Raw genomic sequence first — 26121 nt, 5'->3', positions numbered from 1 at the left:
TCCTGGGGCCCAAGAGGAGAAGGACAGAAGCCAGACTGGTTTTGAAAAGCTGTCTTAAGGCAAGGACTGCCCACTCAGAGGTGGAAGGGAGACTGGGTTTGGGACAGGCTGTGTGACACTCCTCTCACCCAGGCCAGGCTTTGGTCACAGCCGGCAGGGAGATGGTCCGAGAGACTAGGCGCCCTGCGGTGTTCATGGGAAAACACTCAGGCCTTCCCTTTTTACTTCCTCTCAAAACTAAAGCAGGGCCAAGACCTGCCCTGGACAAACCTGCTTCCGCAGTGTTCACTGACCTTGGTTTGGCTGCCTGGCTGGTCTCTGGGGTGGTGGTGATGGGGCCTGGTGGGTGGTCAGGTGGGGGCCAAGTCCCCAGAGTGGCAGCCAGGAGATAGGCCCAAATCTTGCCACTGTGGCAGTGTGTGTTTGGGGAAGCGCTCAGGGTCAATCTTCTGACATGGTCTGTTTATCTGGAGGCCAGGGGCCTTCCAGGAAGTGATGCTGAGGCAGTCAGGAAATGCTCTGGCAACAGGATTCAGCTCATGGTTGGAATCCTGAAGTAAGACCTGTATTTCCCCACTCTCTCCTGAGTAGGCAGATTGCCCTTGACCGACATGATGCCCGATCAACACATCCTTTGTGTCTCTGATCAGCACCACCTCCTCCAGGAAGCCTTCCGTGACTTTCCCTTCTCCTTGCCTCAGCCTGGGTTCGAGGATCTGGCTGACATTTATCACATGACCTATCTCCTGGCTTCCATACGAAACAATACACTTCATGCATGAGAGATTGGTTCTTTCTGCCATAGGCCTCGCACCTAGTGAGTCCTCTATGAATGTTCACTGGATGAATGCATGAACTGGTAAACATGGTCCATCATCATCTAAGATTTACTGTGTGGGCTCTGGAGAGGGACAGGGTCCTGAAGTCTCCACCACCTGCAAAGGTGCATTCGGTGGCTGACTTGAAGCCACCAGATCCCTTCATTTCATCAGCAGCTCCAGGTAGAGGTTCAGAAATGGTAGGGAGGAAGCAGTGGGGAGGAAAGAGCCTGGGTTTTGCAGTCAAACAGACCTGGATTCGAATCCTAGATCTACCACTGACTAGCTGGGTGACCTCGGGCAAGTTTTTACCCCCTCTGAGCTTGAGGCCTTATCTGTGAAATGAGCATCATAATCACCCTTGCTGCAAAGGATTGTTGTTAGGGTTAAATGAGATAGTATATGCAAAGTACTGTGCCTGGCATAGTGTAAACACTCAATAGATAGTAGCTGCCTTAATAAAAAATAATCTGTCATTGGTGCGCATATACTAGGGCTAAGGATGCAAAGAGGTGTAAGGGACAGCCACAGGAGCTGATCACAGGAATCCATGGGGAATTGGGCCACGTACGTGAACACCCATCATGCTGACGGCAGCATGCCCACTGAGCGGTGTGCACGGTGAGTGCCAGTCCCAGCTGCTCACAGGAGGGTGCACTAGCTCGAGGCGGTCATCAGGGATGGGGAAGATGCCTTAAGGGAACGGTAGGACTTAGGTTAAGTGGAGAGGAATTGGAAAGAGTTCCAGGGAGGGACCACAGTACACACAGAGGCAGAAAGAAGAGAGAGCCACACCCACAGGCCAGTCTGGCCACCGAGGATTAATTTAGAGGGATTGATTGTTAGAGGGGGATCAGACGGGGAAGGTGTTCAGTGCTGATCTCTGGAGGCGCCCGGGAGCCAGTGAGTGTCTCCGAGAGGGGGGTGGCATGGGCCAAGTGGAATTTTGGAGAGATTTATCCAGACTGGCCCCTTGTGTGGACTCCAGGCCTGTTCTCAGAAAGAAGAGTACAGCTCAGGAAATCCCAGGCTCAGGATCTGTGTCGTGGTGCCTGGTATTTTAATGCACTTAGAATAACTGAGGCCCACGAGGGTCTGCGTGATCTGCCTCTATTTCCCTGACCTTGCATGCTCTCCCCTATCACCAGACCCCAGCCTCCCTGGACCTCTGGCACTTTCTCGAACGTACCCTGCTCCCGCCAGCCCCCAGAGCTTTGGATGTGCCTGGCTGGCTGTCTGCCTGGAAGACCTTGGCCTATCCACCTCCTTTGTATCTGTTGTGGCCGGCTCTTCAGAGAGACCTGTCCTGATCTCCCCATCTAAAGTCACGCATGGGCCACCGCATCGCCCTGTTTAATTGTCTTCACAGCCTGAGATACCGCCCGAAGCAATGTTATGGTACTTTCTTATTTCCTGTTGGTCCCCCCCACTGGAGTGTGGGCTCCACGTAGACAAAGACATTGTCCCCGGTGCCTAGTAGGGGCTCAGCAAATATTTGTTGAGTGAATGAGTGACAGATAGAGGCGACTTTGGGTTTAGAGGATCCAACATGAGCCTAACCATGCTCTCCTGGGTTCTTTTGTGTTCGTGTTCCCCATGCAGGGCCCCGCATCCCGATGTGTACCTCTGCATGGGACTCTCTCTCCTATGACTGCTAGTCACTGGAGGGGACTCCAGATTTGGCAAGGTGATGAAGGGCAGTGAAAAGTCATGGCTCTGGGGGGCCAGTGGCTGCTGCACAGCACCAGCTCAGAGGAAGGGGCCCCGGTCCAGCCCCACTTTGCCCCCAGGCTGGATCCAGGGCCCAGGAGCCAGAATTCTTCCTGCTTTCGGGCAGGAGTTCTACCACTTGCTAAGGAAGGTGAGGAGCTTGAGAGCAGATGCTCTCCAAAGAGGAAGAAGAAAGACTATCAATGCTGAAGATGTCTTTGAGAGACCCTTAGGATGCCCCCAGCCTCCTCAGCTGCCCTTCATGTGATTCATGAGGAAATTGGGGCTCAATGAGATCAAGATCACGTAGCTCACGGAAGACAGAAAAACCCTAACAACTCAACCTCCCCCCGCCCCTTGACTTTCAGGCCAGTGTTGAGCCCTTTCCCAAGAAAGAAACTCATTCATTCATTCATTGTTTGTTTGTTTGTTTATTGAGAATCTACTCTGTGACAGTCTCTATTCCAAGTTCTGGGGCAGCCGGAGGGAAGAAAACAAAACATCTGCCCTCTGGGACTTTCAGTCTGGGAGGAGAGACAGACAACCAGAAGTGAGCACAAATGTACCATACAATGTCAAGTGCCTCACACCTTTGGCCATTCGGTGTCTGCTTGGCTGTTCAGAGATGACAGGGGAACCTCACCCTGGGGACCGGAGGGGGGAGGCGGGGACAAATGGGCCCAGGGAGCCTTCTGAGGCCAGAGTTGGGCTCCCTGCTTGAGTGGGGAAGCCCAAGCAGCACCAGCCAGGAAAGTGTCAGGACGTCCGGGCCCCTGCCCTCATCCCTCTCCCTGTCTTCCCAGCTGTGTGCCAGCCGCCCTGCCAGAACCGGGGATCCTGTAGCCGGCCCCAGCTCTGTGTGTGCCGCTCCGGCTTCCGGGGAGCCCGCTGCGAGGAGGTCATTCCTGAGGAAGAATTTGACCCCCAGAACTCGAGGCCAGCGCCCCGGCGCTCAGCCGAGGGGTCACCCAACCCACGCAGGAGCAGTGCGGCCAGAGAAAGCACCACGACACCCAGAACACGCTCACTGGCCTCGCAGCTGCCGCCAGCCAGGTAAGTCCTCAGTGGGACCTCGGGTCCAGGGGCAAGTCTCTCTCTCTCTCTCTCTCTCTCTCTCTCTCTCTCTCTCTCTCTCGGGATATCTTCCTTAGGACTGTTTGGTGAAGGCCTCGGTGGGGAAGACCAGAGTTGTTATCCTTCCTTCCCTCCTCCCTGCTCTCTTCCCCTTTCCCTGCCCTGACCAGAGGTGCAGGGAGCAGAAACGTGGGTGTTGGGGTTGGCACAGGCTTTTTCAGGCTGGGGTGGCCAGGAGAGGTGGGAAGTGGAGTCTCTACCCTCCAGTCCTGGGAGAAAGCTGAGGAGGGCATGTACCCGGGCCCTCTTGTTTCGAATCCTGGCGTGGCCGCTTCCTGGCTGCGTGGCCTTAGGCAAGTTATTTACCTCTCTGATTCCTCATCAGTGAGGCGGGGACAATGATGATAATCACAAGCATGGAATGGTTGTAAGGATTAAGTTAGTTAATGTAAAGAAAGTGCTTAAAACAGTGGCTGCCACATAGTAAACTCTTTATAAGTGTTTTCCTCTGGGGCATCTGGGTGGCTCAGTCGATTGAGCGTCCAACTTTGGCTCAGGTCATGATCTCACAGTTTGTGAGTTGGAGCCCCAAGTTGGGCTCTGTGCTGACAGCTCTGAGCCTGGAGCCTGCTTCTTCAGATTCCGTGTCTCCTTCTCTCTCTGCCCGTCCCCCACTCACGCTCTGTCTCTCTTTCTCAAAAATAAATAAACATTAAAAAAAAAAATGTTTTCCTCCTCCACCTCCTGCCCTGCCTATGGTCCATGCAGGAAGGACCCCTCTGCCTGAAGAAACCCTTCAGTTCATTCACTGCTCAGCAGTAACCTCTCTCCTTGAAGGGGAAGAAAAGGAGCATGTGGGGTGAGGGGAATGTTCATGGGCAGGATTCCCTGGCCTGCTTACCAGCCAACCTGGCTAGACTTTTTCTAGCTCTGGACAGGAAATCTGAACTCTGTAAACTGGTCCATTTCTAGGGGGCTGTGTTTTCCTTTTGGTTTTTCAGGCTTGTTTTTCCATTCGCTTCCTACTTAAGATGTTCTTTCTGAAATGTTGCAACCTTGTCTTGCTGAACTAAGGGGAAAAAGGAGTGGTCCTCTGGGAGGCCAGGAGAACCAGGGAGAGGAGGCTGACCTCAAGATCAGGGCCCCAGCAGAAAAGCTCAGGAGAGAAAGGAAAGGAGCTTGAGATCGTCCAGCAACTCGGAAGGGGGAGGCAACCAGGGTCTCAGTAAGGTAGGGGTCCAGAGCCCCAACCACCCAGGCAGGTAGTTTCCCAGGGCAGCCAGAAGCACAAAGAGCACAAGGATAGACTCAGGCTGAGGTCTAGGGAGATCCAAATCAAAACCAGAAGAGCCAGACCCTTTGGCCAAGGCCTTGGGGATGCGGGGGCAGAGAGAAGGGCAGAGCTAGTGGCCAGGTAGACAACATAGGAAGCAGAATGAATGACCTGGGAGTGGCTGTGAGCAGGTGGACAGGGCCTGAGCCTTGTTATGGTTGGTCCCAGCTGTTGATGCAAGGTAGGTGGGCCTGGTGTGAAGGCATCTGGAAGAACACCAGAGGTACAAGCTCCAGAGTCAGCCCAGAGCAGGATGGGAGTAGAGTCCTTCCAGCCTGGAATTCACCAGCAAGCTCTCTTTTGGCTTGCAGGGCTCGTTCATTTTATAATGCACAGAATCCCTGTTGTTACGCACGAGCGGGGATGGGGGATAGTTGCCATGCTCTCCGTTGTACTCTGGCGTCAGAGCTGTTCAACATCCCCTGCCCCATCTTGCCAGCCCATCCCGCCCCTGCTATTCAAGGCCCAGTCCCACTTTCTCCAAAAGGCCCTCTGATCACTTCCGCCCAGCTCTCTGACCCCCTGCAACGCATCCCTTGTGCATCTGTGCCCTTTGTCTGCAATCAGACTGTGTGGCCTGGGCCCTGGAAGGCAGTGACTCTGTCTCTCCTTCTTTGGATCTCCCGCAAAGCTCCTCCCACAGTCCTCACTTACAGAAAATGCTCAGTCCACATTTGCTTCACTGGGTCCAAACTGAAGAGTCACCTAGAAAGCGTCCACCCAGCATTGGCTCCTCGCCTTGTACCTGGAACCAACACACCAGCCCCTGTGATGCTCTGAGTACAGGAAGAGGTGAGGCTCTGTGCTTCCGGGTGGAGCACCTCACACTCTCCCTCGGGACGGTCCGTTCATCTGCTCACCAGACCAGAAGCTCCCTGAGAGTAGGGACTGTGTCCTGCTCTCTTATGGATGTGTCCTTGATACCCAATACTATGCTTGGCTCGCTGTAGGTGCTCAACTTATGTGAGCGAAATGAATCGACGGATGAGGCCCAGTGCTGGGGAGAGGAGGAGGCTGGGTTACACGAGCCTTCCATCCCCCAGCAAAGGATCCATGTGTGCGAGAGGCCGTGGAGGGCGAGGGCCCACAGTGAGGTCAATGGCCCACGGCAGGGACGTCCTCTTCGAGCCTCACAGCCTCCCTGGCCAGGGGCTACCGTGTGGTCGTGAATGAGCTACAGCCTCCAGGCCGGCCCAGTCTCTCTGTCTCTGCCCCGGGACCTCAGTGCCATGAAATCTGGGAAAGTCCGAGTGGCCCGCTGTCGGCCCAGCTGTGTTTTGCTTTGAGAGGCCAAATCCCGCTTGCCTGGTGGTGTCAGACATTTCCTGTGAGCTTGGCTAGGTTCCCCAAGCAGCCTTTGGCCTCTTTCCTGATGGCAACTTGCACAGGCCCTTGGTGTCCAGATAGAGGGACTGGCATGAGGCAGGGGGCACTCTAGAAGTGAGAGGGGGGCCCAAAATATCTGGGGAGGGGAGACACTGCAAGGATTGGTGATGTCCGGGAAACCCCCTTCAGGAAAACACCAGACAGAGGCCAAGAGACGTGTGTTCCCGAAGGAAGTCGAAAGGGAGGGGCCGGGAACGTCTAGGGCAGCAGCAGCAGCAGCTCGCCCTATGCAGAGGCAGACGTGGATGGAAGTCGTCCAGCTGTGGCCTGGGCCGGCTGCAGGGGCCTGGAGACTCCCTCCGAGACCCAGGTCCGAGACCTTCCCCAAGACTGGTCAGAGGGCCTGCCCCACCTGGGGAGCAGGAGCCAGGCAGCTGGGGACAGGCCTGAAGAGGTGGGGCGGGGGTGGTTACAACCACCTGGGACAGACCAGCCAGCCATGGAAGAGCGCTTTACATCCACGCTTCCCAGGCTGCAACGGGCAGGTGCACCACCTGGGAACTTTGTTAACATGCAGCTGCTGATGCTGCAGGTCTGGGGAAAGCAGCTCTAACGTGGCCTCAGGTGATGCTGATGCCGCTGGTCCATGGACCACACCTTGAATAGTGAGGGTCCGGCCTGGGCTTTGGGCTCAGACAATCCTGGGGAGTCCAATTCTGGATTTTACGACTCACCAGCTGTGTGACATTAGGCAAGAATCCTAAGTAATCTGAGTCAATAGTCCCCACCTGATAGGATTGCAGAAAGGACGAAATGAGACCGTGTATGCAGAGCACTTAGTAGAGTGCCTGAGAGTTAGTCCTCAGTGTAGGTTAGCCATCAGCAGGCTGGTTCTTTCTGCTGTGGGGACGTGGGTGGCAAAGAGCAGACAGAACGTGGGGTGCATGCATGTGTGCATAGACCTGCTCTGGGGAGCAGCCAGAGGCCCAGGCCAGCCTCAGAGGAGCCGGGACCAGCAGATCCCACAGCAGCACCCATAGTGGGTTTGGCTGGCTTGTTTCTTCCACCGGGACCGTCCTTATGGTAAGGAGGGGAGCCCTATGGGAGAGGGGGCTGAGCGAGGTGTCACATTTCTCAGAATGTGTCACATTTCTCAGCACCTCCATTGGGTTTGCTCCTTAGCCTGACCTAAGGACCTAGAAGCTGGGCTCTGGGGACATTCTAAGCAGTCTTGCTCACTCCTTGGGCAACAACAGGCCTGGAGGACAGTGCTAAGCAGGGGTCGGCGGGGGAGAGGTCTGGGAAGCTGTGGGCCCCATGGTAGTGGCTGTCCGTTGGCTGCTCCCCCAGAAGGCAGCTAGAGTTCGCCTTCTTTTTACTAACCCGGTCTCTCTCTGTCTCTCTGTCTCCCTCTCCTGGATCTCCTGTCCACACACCCCACGTCTTAATCCACTGTGTTAGTTTCTTACGGCTGCCATAACAGATTGTCACAAGCCAGCAGCTTAACACAATGCAGATGCGTTATCCTACAGCTCTATAAGTCAAACATCTGACTCCGGTCTCACCAGGCTAAAGTCAAGGTGTCAGCGGGCTCAGTTCCTGGAGGCTCTAGGGGAAAATCCATTTCCTTGCTCATTCGGGTTGTTGGCAGAATTTAGTTCCTTGCAGTTGTGGGACTGAAGTCTCTGTTTCTTGCTATCTGTCACTTGAGGGCCGTTTTTAGCATATAGAAGCCATTTACACTCTTTGGCTTGTGGCCACCTTCCTATCTTACAAACCAGCAATGGCACGTGAACTCTTCACGTTTTGAATCTCCCCTCTACCTCCCTCTTTGGCTGACTCTTTCTCACTGATTTGTCTGCTACCTTCCTCCACGTTTAAACACTGGGCCCCCCTGGGTAATCCAGCTGTTTTGTCAGCTGATTAGCAACCTTAATTCCATCTGCTACCATGATTTCTCTTTGCCATTTAGTTTTGTTTTTTTTTTTTAATTTTAATTCTAGTGTAGTTAACGTACAGTGTTATATGGGTGTCATTCCTTTTGTCATTTAATGTAACGTATTCAAAAGTGTAACCCTAGGGGACAAAGATCATGGGGGCCAACCAAACCCACCCACCGCAGCCCATTCCAGCTGGGACCCTCCATCTGAAGTGCAACAACTCCTCTTTTCAAGGGCTTGCCACAGGGCAGCCCTACACGATTTGGCCCCCAAAACCTTTCTGACATCTCTGATGTCAGGTTTGACCATCCATTACTCTCATTCACTCTGCTTCTGTCGCATTGGCCAATGCGACATATTCCTCAAATATGCCAGAGGTGCACCTACCTCAGGGCCTTTGCACTTGCTATCCCCCCACCCCCTTGGGATACCGTGTTAATATTTCCTAGAGTGGCCATGACAAATTACTACAAACTTTGTGGCTTAAAACAACAGAAATTTATTCTCTTCCAGTTCAACAGGGCAGAAATCCAAAGTCAAGATGTCAGTAGGGTTGTTCCTTCTGAGAGAGAATCTGTTCCATGCCTCTCTTCTAGCATCTGGTGGCTCCCATCAATCCTTGGGGTCCCTTGGCTTATAGCTGCCTCATACTAATTTCTGCCTCTGTTACCACATGGCCTGATCTGTGTGTGTGTGTGTGTGGTGTCCTTCTTATAAGGACACCAGTCATTGAATTTAGGGTGCGCCCTAATCCAGTATAATCTCGTCTAAACCTAACTGATTACGTCTGCACAGACCCCATATCCAAATAAGGTCACAATTATGGGATGAGGGTTAGGACTTCAGCACATTTGGTGAGGGGTACAATTCAAACCACATCAAACACTCCTTCTAGATCCTCACATGGCTCGCTTCCTCCCCCTTCAGCCCTTCTCTTCTCAGTGGGGTCCTCTGTTCACCTGATTTAAACCTGCACCCTCCCTAACCCTCCCTCCCTACCCCAACCCCAGAGATTTTGCTCCACTGCACTAATGTCTTCTGTGTTTTACTTATTTGTTTGGCTTATTGTTTTTCTTATCCCGGTAAAAAGGCCAGGTCCAGGAGGGCAGGGGGCTTTATCTGCGTTCTTGCTGCCACACCTCCAGCACCCGAACACAACTGGCCCAGAATGGGGATAGGTGAACACGTGCTGAGGGACAGGCTCAGGTCTCCACCCAGTCATCTCATGTACCCGTCACAGCTCTGTGCCGTTCTGTTGACGAAGCTCAGAGAGGTGAGGTCACTGGTCTGCACTCCCCCAGCCTGGCCTGAGATGCGGGCCTGTGACCGGCCTCTCCAGGCTTCTGCCTGTGGGAGAGGGAGGAAGGGCAGGTACCAGCCAGCCCCTGCTGAAGGCCCAGCCTCAGCGGTGAGAACCAGGCCACTGAGCACGTGTGGGTGCATGTGGTTGGTTGTAGGACTCGCCTCCTCAGGGCAGGACCCTCGAATTGTTCAACCCCCACCTCTCTACCTGGGCCCCCTTTGGCACTTCCTGACCTGTGACCTTTAACCTGCTGGTGCTGAGACTGCGCCCACAGGCTTCCCATGGGAGTGCTTCCCCCTTCACTCCCAGGCCTTGCCTGGGCCTCCTCTGGTGGGTGCAGCGTCTCAGCTCCCAAGGGGTGCTCTCTGCCCAAGTAGATCACTGCACCAGGAGCCACCGCAGGGGAGACCCGGGCACCCGCTGCTTGACAGAACGGCAAAGAGGAGACTGATGACCCAGAACCAGAAACTAGGTAGCTGGGGTGAGGGCAGCTGGGAACGGAAGGAGCCGAGCAGGTGCGAGGAAGCAGCCAACGTGTGTCTCAGGGGAGAGCTGGGTTTTGGAGCCAAGCCGAAACCCTGGTGCCCTCACAAACTAGTTATGCAAGTCACTTTACTTCACTGCAGCTCAGTTTCTTTGGCTCTGAAATGGGAAAACTGATGCCCATCTCATAGGAGGGTTGAGAAAATCCATTGAAATAATGTATGTGGAGGGATCGGTGGGGTGCCTGGCACACGGGAGGTCCAATAAATAACCTTATCTATGACAAATCAGTGTGACACATCCCACTTGCCAGGCTGGGCTTTCCTCCACCCCACTGTCTAGACTTACAGATAGGGAAACTGAGGCACGACAAAGCTTGGCAGCTGGGTTAGGGGTCTGTTCTGGGAACCCAGGAGATCCTGACTCTGGGCCACTCTGAAGGCTTGCCAGGGTCCCCTGAGCCTGCCTGCTGCTCCAGCCACCTCCCACCCACTCCCCTCCTCTGCTCTGGGCTCTGACAAGCTGTCACATGCCCTCTGCTGGCTCCTTTGGGCAACATGACCCTCTGCCCTCCCTCCTCCCTCATTCAAGGCCCCTTGGACCCAAGACCATTCTCCAATTCCCCTGGGACATGATGAGGGACTGACTCATGCTAGAAGGCCTTGGAAAACTCCTTTGCCCTCCGGGGCCTCAGTTTCCACATTTGTAAATCAGACACATAGAGTGGGTCTTCTCTGAGGTCGAGCTAACGGTCTCAGATTCTGGCCTCCAGCTTGGTCATTTCCTGTCCCAGATGGTGAAATGTGCTTAGTCCCCTTTTACCTATTTCCAAGATCATGACAAGGATACATGATGCCTTCCCTGGGGCAGACCTTAGCTGTCCGTGACATTCTGGCCTCAAGTTCTCCTTGGCAAGGCTGCAGTGGGGTTAAGCAGCCTGCATCTTTCATGCTGTGTCACCCCTTCCTCACAGCCATGCAGTGGCAGACCTGTTAGGTTAACTCAACCCTACAATCCTGTCTGAGTCAGGCTTTTGAGATCTCTGGGGACTGAGTGTCATCTTTCCTTTTTTCCTTTCCTTTTTTTTTTTTTTTTTTTAGCCTTATTTTTTTCTGATTTGTTTTTCTAACATTGAGCCCCAAGCTTGCCCCCTGGGGTTTTTCTGGACTTCCCCAACCCTGAGGACCTTGGATACACTATTTTGAAAGGACTTAGAAGCAGGAGACCCAATTTTCTTTCTGGCAAGGACACTAAGTAGCTTTGTGGCTTGGGCTAGCCACTTAACTTCACTAAGACTTATTGTCTCTATCTGCAAAATAGGAACAAATAATTCTTTCCTCACTGGGATGTTGTCAGGATTAACAAGAACATTGCGGGCAAAAGATTGCGTTGTGAACCGTAATGCTTTTTGTAAATGCTGGTTAATGTTGTTAACTACCAGTCTTGACAGTGAGCTGGGTATTTTCTTATGTCTCCTATTTGTGCATGGGTTACTTTTCAGGAGAAGCTCCTCATTGAGGCCCTTCCTGACCACTTTTCACCTTAGGGTTAATCTTAGCCACTGGATACAAACCAGGGGATGTACTTCACGGCACAGAGCACAGTGTCTCTGACGGGTTCCCCCACAGTTGTGCAGTGCACAGCCCATGCAGCTGTATGTGGCAATCCTGGACCTGGTTTCTTCTGGGAGGGAGACATCTCCTAGCTCCCTATCACCTAATATTGTAAACCCCCAATCTGAGACTCTTCTCATCTTATTTACTTTTTATTTTCATAGTACTTTTTATTTTCTATTTTCTAAGCTAATTATTTGTTATGTTTAGTATTTATCGTCTGTTTTTTCCCAGCTGCAATGTGAGCTTCTCAAGGGCAAGGATCTTGCTTTGTTAACTGACATATCCCGATATCCTAGAGCAGTGCTTGGTATATAGTAAGCCCTCAATAAATAAATAGCTACTGAATGAACACCCCTATTGCAATGCATCCCCTCTTGCTATCTGGAGCAAAGAAAGATGGTCTTGCGTCCGTTCCCTTCTGAGCTGACACTCAGCCCATCCCCTAGCATGTCATTGATCAGGAAGGAGATCTCCCAGTCCTCCCAGCAGGTGGGAACCTGCCCTGTCTCTGCCCCGTGGCCTGGAGGCTCTGGAGCCAAGGTGGGCCTAGGGCAATGCTTCTCTCCTAATGGTGACTAGGTTGGGGCAGAACTGGACTTAGCAGACTCTGAGGAGGCTGGTACAGGACTGTGGCAGCTGTGAAGGGGCTATTCTTCCAGCTTCTTCTGCCTCTTGGGCCTTAAATGAGCCCCATGAACCACCCCCTCTCCCTGGACTTGTGGGTTTGGAAGAGGGAGGGCTCAGAGGGAGATGCTCACTGTGGGCCTCCAGCCAGAGCAAACGGAGAGGGTATTATTTTCCCAAGTCTGAAATCCCAGAAGCCCTGCTGCTGCTTTTTGAGGAGAGCAGAAAAAAAATCTGTGTCTCAGCTAAGCGCTTCCTTTACTGCCCATGCCCCTCTCCCTGCCGCTTGTAGAGGATTCTACAAGTGTAGATGGGCCACATTAAGGTTTTTCTGCAGGGTCCCTCGGCACTGCCCAGCAGACTGCTGGTAATGGCTAGGTCTGAAGTGCTCCATTCCCACCAGGGAGAGGAGTGAGACAGGCTATCCTGTGCTGGACATTTCCATAACTGGATACAACAGGAGATGTCCGTCACCTCACAGTCTTTATGATAGGTACTCCAAGAATTGTGCAGTGCACAACCTGTGCAGCTGTGTGCAGTGACCCCGAACCTGGCTTCTTCTCAGGAGGGAGATGTTTCGCAGTTCCCCCACAAAGTATGTTGCTTCAAAGCAGTGCTCTATAACTGGGCATGGCTGCTGAGGTCCCTTCTAGATTTCTCTGAAATGGTAACGTTGGGGTGGACCCCTGGGGCTATTTAGAGTGTTAATATGCACCTCCTTGACCCACACATGTACCTGAGACCCAGAGAGCTCAGGGCCTGGGCGGGGTCTTGGCTAGCCATGCATGAATAACAAAAAGATACAGACTCTGGGCAGATGCAGCCCGAGACATGCATTCTGGCTATGCTTTGCCTCTAGGCCTAGTGGTCCCAACAGAGATCACGAAGAAGGAATATTCAGCCCAGTGCAGACACCTCTGGGTTGGTGGAGATGCCAAGCTCAGGCCTCTGAGTGCTCAGAGGAGAAGGGAGCCCAGCACATTCTAATACCTCTCCTGCTCCCCACGTAGGACAAGTGGGCAGGCTCCAGGAAAATGGTGTCTGCTTCCTGCACCCTTTCTCTTGCCTTCCTTTCTCTCCTAGTTAAGCTTGAAGGCGAACATCTGACCTGAGGAAGCCCCCAAATCTCTGGTGAAGACTGTGTGTCTCCCTTTTCCGGGAATCTCTTCCTTTTCCGGGATTATCAGAACCTCGCTAGGTGTGATTACAGAGAGGAACTCCAGCCCAGCCCAGGCGCTAGCCCTCGAAAATTCTCTGAGCTAGGAGCTCGTAACCTCCGTTCTGCCCACAGCCTGCAGCAAAGTGATAGAGAAAGCTAGGGAACTTCCTCCTCCTCCACGCTCCTTCTTCCGCACACCATCGACAGCATTATGGTGCCCTGCTGTGCTAGATTTCCTACCCTCCTCTTTCCTCTCCTTGCCCTCCCCACACCAAAGCCACCAGCTCGGTGACATGCGGGAAGCAAATGTTGCACAAATGTCTTTTGGCCAATCACGTGGAGTCTAATTAGTGGGGTATAAGTGGAGTGAGGTGACAGGACGGCACCTGTCGGTGGGATGGGGACAATCACCCAGGAACAAGCAGAGGGTCAGGGAGACCTCCCAGTGCTCGCCCCTGCCCTGACCCTAGTCTGACCCTGATGGGGTGTCTAGAATTGTGGTTACAGTGGTGAATGCTTGGGTTAGGATTGGGTGGGACGAGGGATGTGATGAGGGTGATACTGTATTTCACAATAGGGTGGTGGTCGGGGTGAGATGAGAGGGTAACTTTAGTGTGGTGTTACAGTGAGATTTTAACCTTAGGGTTGTGGCTAGGGCTGGGTTAGGGCTATGCCAGAGTTGAATTTAGGATTGTGGGGCTCTTTTTGCGTGTGGTATGGTTGTTATTTTAACCTACCGTTTGTGGAGCCTTATTGAGTGAGCTGGCCCTACTGTGCAAAGGACTCAACAGGCACCACCTAATAACGGGGACCATATGACTTCGTGGTTAAGAGCGTGGGTCATGAGTCAGACCTCTGTTTCCTCTGATTCTTTTGCTCACAGCCATTTGATGCTGTGCATTCCTTCCCCTCCCTGCGTCTCAGTGTAAAAGGATGATGCTAACCCTGGCTGCCCAGGGCCGTGATGAGAATAAAATAGAAGTGGGTAAAGTGCTGAGTCACAAGGCTAAGTGTTCAATACTCAACAGCTGATGCTCTTTATCCGTATCAATCAGAGTTCCAACAGGAAACAGATGGCGCACTCGATGAGCTCAGTTTGATAAAGGGTCTATCTGCAAAGGCACGGACAGGGTTAGAGGAAGTAATAAAAGGGATGGGATATCCCGGGGGTGGCTGTGTAGGGAAGTCCAAAGGGGCCAGGGGCCAGCGGTTACTGGAACCAGAGTAGCTTCGGCCACAGGAGAAGGCCATGACAGGGCTGTGGCCTCTGTTAGAGGAATACACCGCTGCTGCCCCATGGTGCCCCGTCAAGAGGGAGCTGGGAGGATCAATACTTCCACTCCCTCTCCTGCCCGCTTGCTGGGGTTCCCCTTCGGCTGAACAGGACTGGAAGGCAGAGGGTGACGGAGCCTCCTGGGGCCCAGGGTCGGGTGGAGAAAGGTCCAGAGGAGCGAGTGGAAGATCAGTCAATGCTCTCTTTCAGATGCCCCAAGGGATGTTTGGCCCATTGGTTGCTTTGCACAGAACTGTGGGTACTCCATGAATGTCACCCTCTGGGTAGGGGTGTGTGTGTGTGTGTGTGTGTGCACGCGCGTGTGTGGCATGGGTGGGAAAGCTGTATGAGAGAACATGCCTCAGAAATAATAATGGAGATTTTTTTTGGACCTTGTGAATTCTCCTTTTGAGTTCAAGGTTTTCAAATATATGTATATCAGGTTTCACCCCTTGTCTGGGACGTAGAGGAAGTTTCTGATTTATGGGCCCGGTAGTTTTTCCAGTTACACAAACTTTAAATCTGCCATCAGTTAATTAATTTGCCACCGTCAGAAAAGGCACAGTCAGCTTCCCAGGTGAAAATCGCTTTACCACACTGGTACTGTGATAACAATAATAAAAAAAGGGGCCCAAACGTGTGCTTTGTGTCCACTTGGGGGACTAGCGTGGAACTAACTGCATCAGGGTCTCACATTCCTCTCCTGATCACTGGCACGTGGGTCTGCACGTGGGTGTACACGCACATGCACACACGCACACGCCCCCCACTGGAGAGGGCCCTAACGAGGAAGCATTAAGGCTTGCGGGATAATTTCCTGGAAGAAGGTTAGAAAGGAACAATGAATTAAGTGCAAAGTCGTCTGATAACCATGGTTGTAAGATTGGCTGCTTAGTACTCAGAGGGGCGTGTGTGTATCCGTCTGTCTGTCTGCGTGCGGATGACATAGTAAAGATTGCTAAATGAGTTCCAACAACAAAATGTGAAAACACATAGTTCCTTTGTCAGCCACATAGCTGTGGTTTTGTGTCCGTGATTCATTGTGGAAGTGAGTAGCTGCGACAGGCATTTTGTGGGGTTTTTTTGTTCTTTTTTTCTCCTAAAAAAATATTTGTGAAAGGTCTAAAATTCAAGGAAGTGCAGTGCTGTTTGAAAAGAAAAATTCCCGTTCCTTGCAAAACGGAGATTGCAAATCAAACCCTCTGGAGCTACCACATTCCGGCTTCTAGCCAGCTGTCTACACTGCATTTCCCTCCCAGAGCCTCAGCCCCTGACTACTACCTGACATCCACTCCACCCACCTGTGCACCCACCAAGAGGTGGGGGTTGCCCCTTAATGGAATCTGGTACTGGAAGGGGACCTCAGGCCACACTCTCGGGGAACATATTTCTTTTTTTGAGGTTCTTGGGTCAAGGTCAGAGGCTCTGGAGCAGGCAGTGGTGTGTAGGGAATTATGAAAGTAGTTATGTCTTAAAGAAGTCTGGGTCTAGATCTCAGCTCTGCCACTTAACAACTATGCAGCCACGAGCAAATGCTGGAAGCCTGACAAGCCTCAGTTTTCTTATCTATAAGATGGGACTGTCCGTCACTACCTTACAGAATAGTCAGGAGGATTTACTAATACATGCAAATGGACCTGGCACCTTTGAAGTGTTCTGTGAGTGACACCGATTCTTATTTGTCCCTGGACTCTGGAGTTACCTGAGCCTTTTGTCGACATCAGAGAAGGAGCAGAGGTAACTAGAAACTCTGAGAGGTTGCCCGGACCACACGAAGTGTTTCTGGCCCTAGTGAGGTTTCTTGCTATGGGCAAGGGTGAATATCGTCCATCAGAGGCAGACAATGCTCAGGCCTTGAGACCCACCCCAGCACTTCCCTGCTGGTGGTGATCCTGGCCAGAGTAACAGCCTCCCTCTGCTTCAGTCTTCCCTTCTGTAAAATGGGGGCCGCTAGTTCCTGTATCATAGGGTTGTTGTGCTAATCACGTGACGTGTCAAACATAGAGAGCCCAGAAAAAATTTTAAAAATGAAACTCCTGTAGTAGATGTGTGGCACGTAATCAGTTGGTAGGTTTGGGCTGCTATAGTGCTGAACGGAGGCTCCTCGGGTTGGGGCCCCGGTTCTCATAGAAATCTCCTTTTGTTGATGTCCTGGGGTAGAGTTTCAGCCCCTGGAAAAGCAGGCTGGCTGTGGGCTACCAGCACTTTGGCCTGCCCCTGAGGAGTATTTCATTGACCCAGGCCCCCCAGAGGGCCTATCTGGGCAGGTCCAAAAGTGGGATAGACTCATCTGATATCATAGACCTGTGTTTGCTGTCCGGTAAGGCAGGCCTGCTAAGCTCCATACACGGGGATGTGTTATGGAGGATAGAGGGGTCCCAAAGGCCATGAGCTGGGAACTTGAGGGTTCAGGAGGTGGCCATTTCATGCCAACTTGATGGTGGTGAAATGCCCATATACCAGGCTCTCCGTGGCTTTGGGAAATGGTCCTAGCTCAATGCCCTCATCCTCAAGCCCTCTCTTTTCCCTGCTTCACCTCCAGCCCCTCATCTCCTCTAATCTCCCAGAGCGCTTACCATGCCCACCACCACACCATGGCAGCAGCTCCGAGGAGAGCACCATCAAGGGCGTGATGAGCTTTTGCACATGAGATGCACAGGTTAAGGCCCAGACTCTTGGCTTTACAGCTCAGTCCCAAAACATAGTTCTCAAGCTGCCTTGATAGTATAGGGGTTTGGAGTACAGGCTCCGGAACCAGGATATCTGTAGGCTGTGTTTGATTCCCAGCTCTGTTAGTCACTGACTGTGTGACTTTGGACGAGTTACCTAGCTTCTCTGTGCCTCATCAGTAAAATGGAGATAATAATAATACCTACTTCCTAATTTTAAAGATAAATTAGTTAATATATATCAAGTGCTTAAAATCATGCCTGGAAGTAATAATACCTACTTCCTAATTTTAAAGATCATTAAATTAGTTAATATATATATATATATATATATATATATATATATATATATATATATCGTGCTTAAAATCATGCCTGGCACGTTGTAAGCACTGTGTAGCTACTTGCTATTATTTACTGTCATCCTCGGCCCCTTCTGTTTTCCCTTTAACCAGACAGGCCTCCTTCTTGAACACCACCTGTTAACAGCACATGCCTGAATTTGTCCCCTTGTGCTCACGGTTCTCTCCCCACTCCTTTTCTCCGGCTCATATCACACAACCACTAGAAAGCCTTCCCCACGCATCTAGCTGTGAGATTCCTGGCCCCTGCTGCTTTCCTATCTTGGACTGTTATGAATCACTCACATGCAGGGTCTTGTCCCAGGGCTGCTGTGTATGGGCGTGTGTGCCGTGCCCTGCACGAAGATGCTGCTCAGGGAATAAATGTGGCAAAAATCTAGCCTGTGTTCCGCTCACCCAGCTCTGGCACCGGGAAGGAAATGGGGCAACTTCTGTGAACTGGCCGCCCCGAGGGGCCCCTTGTCTAGTTTACATCAAGGCCCCAAGTGCTGGCCCTCCCCCACCCTCTGCCTCCCTGTTTGGAGGGAGCAAGGTGCCTTTCCTACTGTGCCCACATGGGACGATGCACCTTATAAGGTACCCATAAATGCACGTTGGAAGCGGGTGAATGATGAATTCGTGACATCCAGGCTCCCCACAAGCCGACAAGTCTTCCTCGGGGAAGTCGGAGCCAAAGGCTTCAGACTGCCCGCTGGCACCGGCTGGCTGAAGGATGGGGCCCGGCCAGGGCTGGAGAGAGCTCCAGTGAGGCGAGAGGGTTGGAAGAGGCCCCTGGGACGGTGGAAGTTCACGTGATAACTATTTGGGGACAGTAGCTATGTGCCCAGCACTGTGTGACTCCCTGGAGAATATAAAGAGGGTGAGACTCGATCCCTTGCCTTTCTCTCTGGGGGGATCTGTGTTCCTGGCCAAGCTGCAGCCCTTGGGGTGGTCTGCTGGACCCAGAGGGAGGCAGAGGAACTCTTGGAAAGGCCCTTTCCTCTGGGGAAAGGGCGATGACCCCAGTAGTTTGACACTTGGACAAGGTAGGTAGAAAACAAGGGGCATTTCTGGGGACCAGGGCAGCCTGCTCAGGCTCTCCTGCCCTATTCCCTTGCCCAGCCAGGAGAGAAAAAAAGGCAATGCAGGGTCTCAAGGGGCCAGGGCTTGGCCACCTGACAGCATACAAGGCAGGCTGCTCAGTAGAAAAGGGTATGTCGACATGAGGGGTCTAGAGGGTGGAGGAGAGAGATGAGGCCTAGAGGGGTCTTTGAACCCTTGGGATATGAGGCAGCAACTACTTCAGGGCTGCTTTGGAGGCGGGGGTCAGGCCCAGGCGAGGCTTGTGCTCCACTGACATTCCCCTGGACACGCACACCTCCCGCCAACCTCTGCCTCTTATTCACCTGCAGTGAAACAGGGGTGCTCTTTCCTCCTGAGCTGCCTGGGAGAGCAGAGCGGGCAGAGACTGGGATGACAGACTCCCCCAGGATTCTGCCCCCAGCCTGCCCCCCAGTCTGGTAGAGGCATTCCCTGGGGTCTGTGTCCCACATCTCCAGAACTCTCAGACCTGGGTGTGGCCACAGAGCTAGAGACTCAGGCCTCAGAGCTTGGGGATATGACTCACAGGCAGCTGACAGGGGCCGGGCTGGGGACTCCAGCTGACCATGAGGCCCAAGGGATTAGGCACAGCAGGGTAAGCATAGCAGGGTTAGTGGCAGAGGTCTTGAGACAGCCAACTCTCAGACATTTCAGGAAGGCACCAGGGAGTGAGTTATACCACATCAGCGTGCCAGGAAGCAGGCAGGGGCGGGCACCCTGGGCACCACCCCACTGAGCTTGCCATGGGCCTGGAGGCCTATGGATTCCTCTCTGGCGTGCAGGAGCACAGATCCACTATTCCTGGGACAAAAAGCTCCCGCCTCAGGGGCGCCTGGGTGGCTCCGTGGGCTAAGCGTCCAACTTCAGCTCAGGTCATGAGCTCACAGTTCATGGGTTCGAGCCCTGCGTCAGGCTCCGTGCCAACAGCTCGGAGCCTGGAACCTGCTTCGGATTCTGTGTCTCCCTCTCTTTCTGCCCCTCTCTTGCTCGTGCTCTGTCTCTGTCTCTGTCTCTTTCTCAAAAGTAAATAAACATTAAAAAAAGAAATCTCCTGCCTTTTCGGGGTCACCGTGTCACTGGAGCCAGGGTCAACCCTGGCTCTTTAAAAGCCCTTCCTCGGGGCGCCTGGGTGGCGCAGTCGGTTAAGCGTCCGACTTCAGCCAGGTCACGATCTCGCGGTCCGTGAGTTCGAGCCCCGCGTCAGGCTCTGGGCTGATGGCTCGGAGCCTGGAGACTGTTTCCGATTCTGTGTCTCCCTCTCTCTCTGCCCCTCCCCCGTTCATGCTCTGTCTCTCTCTGTCCCAAAAATAAATAAAAAACGTTGAAAAAAAAAAAAAATTAAAAGCCCTTCCTCACACTGTGCTGAAAGTGGCTCCCCTGTGGCATGGTCCTGGGTCTGTCCTCTGGAAATCCAGTCTCCTTCCTGCCTCAGGCCTCCTCGCATCTGATGACAGATACTGCAGTTTGGGGGAAGGTAGCAAGGTTTAGGAGGGTCCTAATTCCCCCAGGCACAGTCAGGGGACCCTAGCAACTGGGGTATGAGCGAAGCCTTCAAGGGACAGAGAAGACAGAGGAGCCAGGAGAACCTTCTAACTGATAGTTACAGGCCAAGATAGACTTTCGGGGTGCAAATGCTGACTCCTCCGTTTTCGATACCGTACTGTCCAATATGGTAATCACCAGCCACATGGGGCTGTTTAAATTTAATGTGATGTAACACTCAGTCACTCAGCCACACTAGCCACATTTCCAAGTTTCAAATGTGGCTGGTAGCATATTGACTAGCACGGACTATAGAGCATTTCCATCAGCACAGAAAGCTCTTTTGGACAGAGTGATGCTAGACAAATGACCTTGGACAAGTTTCCTTGACCTCTCTGTGCCTCAGTTTCCTTTTCTGAAAAACGGGGCTAATGACAGTGCCTAGCCCCTAAGGTGGTTATGAAGATTAGATATCATAATGCAAATGTAATAATTAATACACAGCCCAGAATTAGTGCTCAATAAATATTCATTATCATTGTCTAAGACACATGGGACAGGGTTCAAGCCCTCCCCTCCTGACAGTGTCATCAGAGAACCCATCGACCAGGCACGTCTTGTACCCAGATGCTGAAGAGTGACAGCTGACGAGTCTTAGCCATCCTGGGTCTCACCTGCTCAGCCACCAAGCCGCGCATCGTCTAGAATCAGTGGGCTCCCGGCTCCTATGCCACCACCGCCACAGTGTCCCCTCCTCCTTATCCACCCTGGCTGGGTGGCCCCTTGACCTCTGCTGAGGCAAGGCAGGTTTGTGGCCATGCCTGGAGCAGGATGTCTGGCGACACTGTCTTGGGTCCCCCAGGGTTTGGCACAAGGGCTGGCTGACCCTGGCCTGGGCGTGACGCCTGCCTGGCCTGAGGAGAGAAAGGGTGGAGTTCCCGGGCCTCGCAGCACCCAGATCCTCAGGGGAGACTGAACCCCTTGGGAGGCGCTAGGGCCTGGTCACCTGCAATTGGCTAAGCCTGCAGTCACAGGAGGGCCAGAAGCAGAGATGGCCTTCTGGGAATGCCCTCCTGTCTCAGTGCTCTCTCCGTGTTCCCCTCCTACCTCTCTGGCTGCTCCTTCCCCGACCCCTTCACAGCCTCTTCCTCTGCCTGCCCTCAGGGGACCCCTCCTCCACCGTGCCTGTTCCCTCTTTACCCCTGTATTTCTCAAAGTGTTTAGGTGTCAGGGTGCCTGGAAGTCATAAGGAATGCCATCAATGTAATTCATTCCATGATTAGAGCTGGGAACTGTTTTATTAGCAGAAACTATGACGATCGTCTGTGTGTTCAAAATAAAAACCCAGCTCTAGGCACACACGTGTATCCATGAAAAAAACATGCTGTCAGGTGAAGGGGATGGCTGCCACGTTTTCTGTTAATGGTCGCTTACTGCTTGTTCATTTGTTTTATCGCATGCTAGCAGACAGACGGTAGCAGGTGCCAAAGGCTGGAGACAAATTTATGGGCACAAAACTTAAAACTGAGGCCAGCCTATTCATTAACACATTTTCCCTCCTGAAATGGGGAAGTGTTAGCAGAGTTAACGCCTCAGTCCAACAGGGAGCTCTGAAGCATGGTTTGTTCGACGCGCTCTCCCTGAGTGGTGTCAGCCCTCCCCCTTAACTCTGTATCCATCACCTCTATCTACCCTTATGAGTCTCCCTTCTCCCGACTGTATCCTGTCGCTCTCCTGACTGCTGCGTCCCGAGGGCTTCCCCGTGGAGATCCATCCTGAGCCACCCGACACTCGACACTCGTCCTGCCTAAACTTAGCCACTTCTTGGATCTCCCAGTTGAGATCTTGATCCGTGGAGCTCCCTCCACCCATTGGTCTAAGCCACAACTGGGAAGTCTCTGTGTCTTAAAAAGCCCTTGAATCCAGGCTTTCTTCTCGGTCCCAGCCTTGGTCCCTGCTAGTCTAGAGCACAGCCAAAACCTTCCAGCTGGCCTCCAGCCCTCCCCTCTCTGGTCCATCTACACTGGGTAATCTTTTACCAGAGTAATAATCATTTGAAAAGGCCCATCTCATCATGTCCTAGACCTGCTTGAAGACCACGAACATCTCAAGGCTAATATGCGGCTCCCCTGTGCCCTCACACCTTTGCTGGGGTGCTGGACCCTTTGCCCAGGCTCCATGGGAGCAGAGAGGGTCTGAGGGTCTTTGCCACCCTTGACCTCAGTGCCTGGCATGTGGCAGGCATTCAGTAAGTGCTTCTTGAAGGAGTGAAAGAGGGGCGCCTGGGTGGCTCAGTCGGTTAAGCGTCCGACTTCGGCTCAGGTCACGATCTCACTGTCCGTGAGTTCGAGCCCCGCGTCGGGCTCTGTGCTGACAGCTCAGAGCCCGGAGCCTGTTTCAGATTCTGTGTCTCCCTCTCTCTGACCCTCCCCCATTCATGCTCTGTCTCTCCCTATCTCGAAAATAAATAAAACGTTAAAAAAAAATTAAAAAAAAAAGAAGGAGTGAAAGAAGGTGGGCTTCTCCAAGGACCTCCTCACCCACTCAGTTGAGCCCAGACACCTCTCTGTAATTTCATGCTGTCCATCGTAAGAACTGGCACCTATCTTTCTTTAACCCTGCAAAATCTCAGTGTCCTCATCTGTAAAATGGTGATACAGAAATAACAAACGGAGGGGTAGCTGTAGGATGAACTTACCTGGTTCGGTAACCTGGCTTCTGCCCTTAGGAGTTCTGTAACCTCCAGGAAGGGAAAGAAACTTGCTACTCTGTTTCCTTGACTGTAAAATGGGATAATGGGTAATTCTCAGAGGTACTGAGGGGCCTACATGAGATAATATGTGCACCGTGCATTATTGGCATGGAGCCTGGCACAGAGCGAGCACTCATTAAGTTGTGGCACAGTTTATGCCCCACCCGCCCCCCTCCTGCTGCCTCCCATCCCACATGCATGTTAACCACTGTGATTAATTTCCAAGGTAGCCTTCCAAGGTTGCTTTATAAATATGCAAATAAATGCAGCACGTATACTTATTTTCGCTACTTTTACACAAAAATTTACATGCCCCACACCAGGAGCCAGCAAGCTTTTCCATAAAAGGCCAGATAGTAAATATTTCAGGCTTTGTATGACATAAAGTTTCTGCAAGTACTCAGCTCTGCCATTGGAGACCAAACGCAGTCACAGACAACGAGTGTGGCCGGGTGCCAACTAAACTTTATTTATGGAAACCTAAATTTGAATTTCACATCACTTTCTCATGTCATGAAATACATTCTTCTTTTTGACCTTTTCCAACCATTGAAATATATTAAAAAATATTATGTCACTGTCCGTACAAAAACAGTCAGTGGGCCACATTATGGCTGGTTTTTTCGCTTAAAAAATTTTTTTTGAAGTTTATTTTGAGAGAGACAGAGAGAGTGAGCAGGGGAAGGACAGAGAGAGAGGGAGAGACAGAATCCCAAGCAGGCTCCACAATTCAGTGTGGAACCCAATGCAGGGCTTGAACTTATGAACCGTGAGATCATGACCTGAGCTAAAACCAAGGGTGGGACGCTTAACCGACTGAGCCATCCAGGCGTCCCTTTTTCACTTTTCATTATGTCTTAGAGAGCTTTTCCCTATCGATGTAAAGGAGCTGCTGCTTTCTGTTTTGAAGGCATATGACTTCATCTCATGGATGTATCTTAGTTTGTTTAACCAATCTCCTACTGAAGGACACTTAAGTTGTTTCTATTCTTTGCAAATATTTTGCTATTACAAAATAGTGCTGCTATGAATAATCTTGTTCATCCATCACTTTGGACATTAACAAGTGTCTTAGGTCACATTCCTCTGGAGGTGGAGCTGGGACATGGATTCGGGTGTGTGTGATTTATTGGGGGATTGCCAAGGGAGGGAGGGAAGCAGAACGGGAAGGTGGAAAGAGCCAAGCAAGGACTGGTCCCAGAGAAAGGGAGCACAACGCCTGATGGAGGGTGGAGCTTGCAGAGCTATCCCACCTTGAGGCAAGGGGCAGGGGTTTTGAACTTCCCATTGGTTGTGGGAGGGGCTTGTCAGGTGGTTGCATCCACCCAGGGCAAGGAAGAAGCCAGTAGAAGGTGCACCAGCTGCAAAGGGGACCTGGGAAGGGTGGCAGCAGCACCTTCCATGGCAGGTTTAATCTGCAGCATCGTCTTGGAGGTGGAGAGGCAGGAGCAAAGCACAGGTGCATTGCAGTGTGGATAGACTTGCCAAATCGCTTTCCATGAGGGCAATTTCGCTGGATCGATTTACATTCCCACCAGCAACATTTGAGAGTGCCGGTTTCGGCGCAATCCCGCCACATTAGTCTATTATTAAACTTTTGAATTTTTGCTGATCTAATGGATTAAAAATACTACTTCAGAGTCATTTTCATTTGCACATCTCTTAGAATGAGCATACTGTCATGTGTTTAGCAAACATTTGTATTTTTTTTTTTCCTGTGAACTATTCCTATTCCTTTGCTGATTTTTCTTTTAGGGCTATCGGTCTGTCTTTTCCATCTCTAGGAGCTCTCTATATATTATGGAGATGGGTCCTTTGTGATAGGAGTTGTACATATTTTTCCGTTTTGCCATTTGTCTTTTTACTTTAAGGGTTTTGGCCACACAGATGTTTTTATCATAGGGCTGTTTGGACAAGTAAGTGATACATTATGTAAAACACCTGGAATGATGCCTGCTACCCTGTAGGCACTGACTGGATATTATTTCCTTCCCGTCCCTCCCCTCCATTCTATGCTTAATCCAACCATGCTCATTATTTTCCCCTAAATATGGCCCATGCTTCCCCCCTCCATGGATTTTCTTGTTATTTTTCTTATCTGGAATGTCTTCCTCCTCCTATTGGACAGTGAAAATCCTACCCATCTCTTAAGCCCCAGCTCAAATGTCATGGTCTTTCCTTCTTTTTTTTTTTTTTAATTTTTTTAAACATTTATTTATTTTTGAGAGACAGAGTATGAGCAGGGGAGGGGCAGAGAGAGAGGGAGACACCAGAATTCGAAGCAGGCTCCAGGCTCCAAGCTGTCAGCACTGAGCCTGACGCGGGGCTCGAACTCACGGACTGCGAGATCATGACCTGAGCCGAAGTCGGATGCTTAACCGACTGAGCCACCCAGGCTCCCCGTCATGGTCTTTCTTAAATCTGAATTCCTGTACCTCTTTAGCCACTACAGTCCACCTTGGATCCTAGTTTTTTGCACGCATTTCCCTTGCTTTTCCTGAACCTCAGTTTCTTTACCTATAAAATGGAGCTGCTGTGGGAAATATTTATTCTTATTCCCAGATGATGCATGTTTACTGTAAAAAATTTCAAATTTTTTACTGAAAAAAGTTCCAAAACTATAGAAACAGGGGCAGCCTCTGTTTGCAGACCCTTCCAGATCTTTCCTATCCCTGTATCAATATCTATAGGGGAAGAGAGAAGTTTTTCTGAAGACACAAACCTGGAAGCATACTATCCATATTATTCTGCAACCTACTCACATTCAATAAAATAACGTGGATGAGATGATGCATTTAAAGCACCTAGCTCAGTGCTCAATGTGATAGCTCTAACTACTCTGTGCATCTTCTAGTGATGTTTTTAAACTTTCTTTTAGCAGCAGAAGGCTTTTCAATCAAAATGGTATTTGGAACCCCAACTTGTAAATTAGATGGAGTGGAGGTCCTACAATGTTTGGTCCTTTGCGGAGTTGTATATATCCTAGTACTTTGTGTTCTGGCTGGGGTGCACTTGGATGGGGTGGAAGGTATGGAGGCCCTCATCCAGTTGTCTCCCCATTGCTCTTGAAAATCTCAGTGTAAGATATCTTTTAAGGATGGCAGGATATGGGCACAC

General features: G+C 51.6%; 1 protein-coding gene across 3 annotated transcripts in view; it reads left to right on the top strand.

Moving 5' to 3' along the window:
* LTBP2 (latent transforming growth factor beta binding protein 2) overlaps nt 1-26121 on the top strand; it is a 106308-nt gene that overhangs the window by 19885 nt on the left and 60302 nt on the right. For all 3 annotated transcript variants that reach the window (XM_058739665.1, XM_058739664.1, XM_058739666.1), the window contains exon 3: nt 3332-3581. In XM_058739665.1, coding sequence (XP_058595648.1) covers nt 3332-3581 — 250 coding nt within the window. The remainder of the gene's footprint in view (nt 1-3331; nt 3582-26121) is intronic.

The sequence above is a fragment of the Neofelis nebulosa genome, chromosome 7, assembly GCF_028018385.1.
Source record: "Neofelis nebulosa isolate mNeoNeb1 chromosome 7, mNeoNeb1.pri, whole genome shotgun sequence".
Taxonomy (NCBI): domain Eukaryota; kingdom Metazoa; phylum Chordata; class Mammalia; order Carnivora; family Felidae; genus Neofelis; species Neofelis nebulosa.
This window is presented reverse-complemented; position numbering and strand designations above follow the sequence as displayed.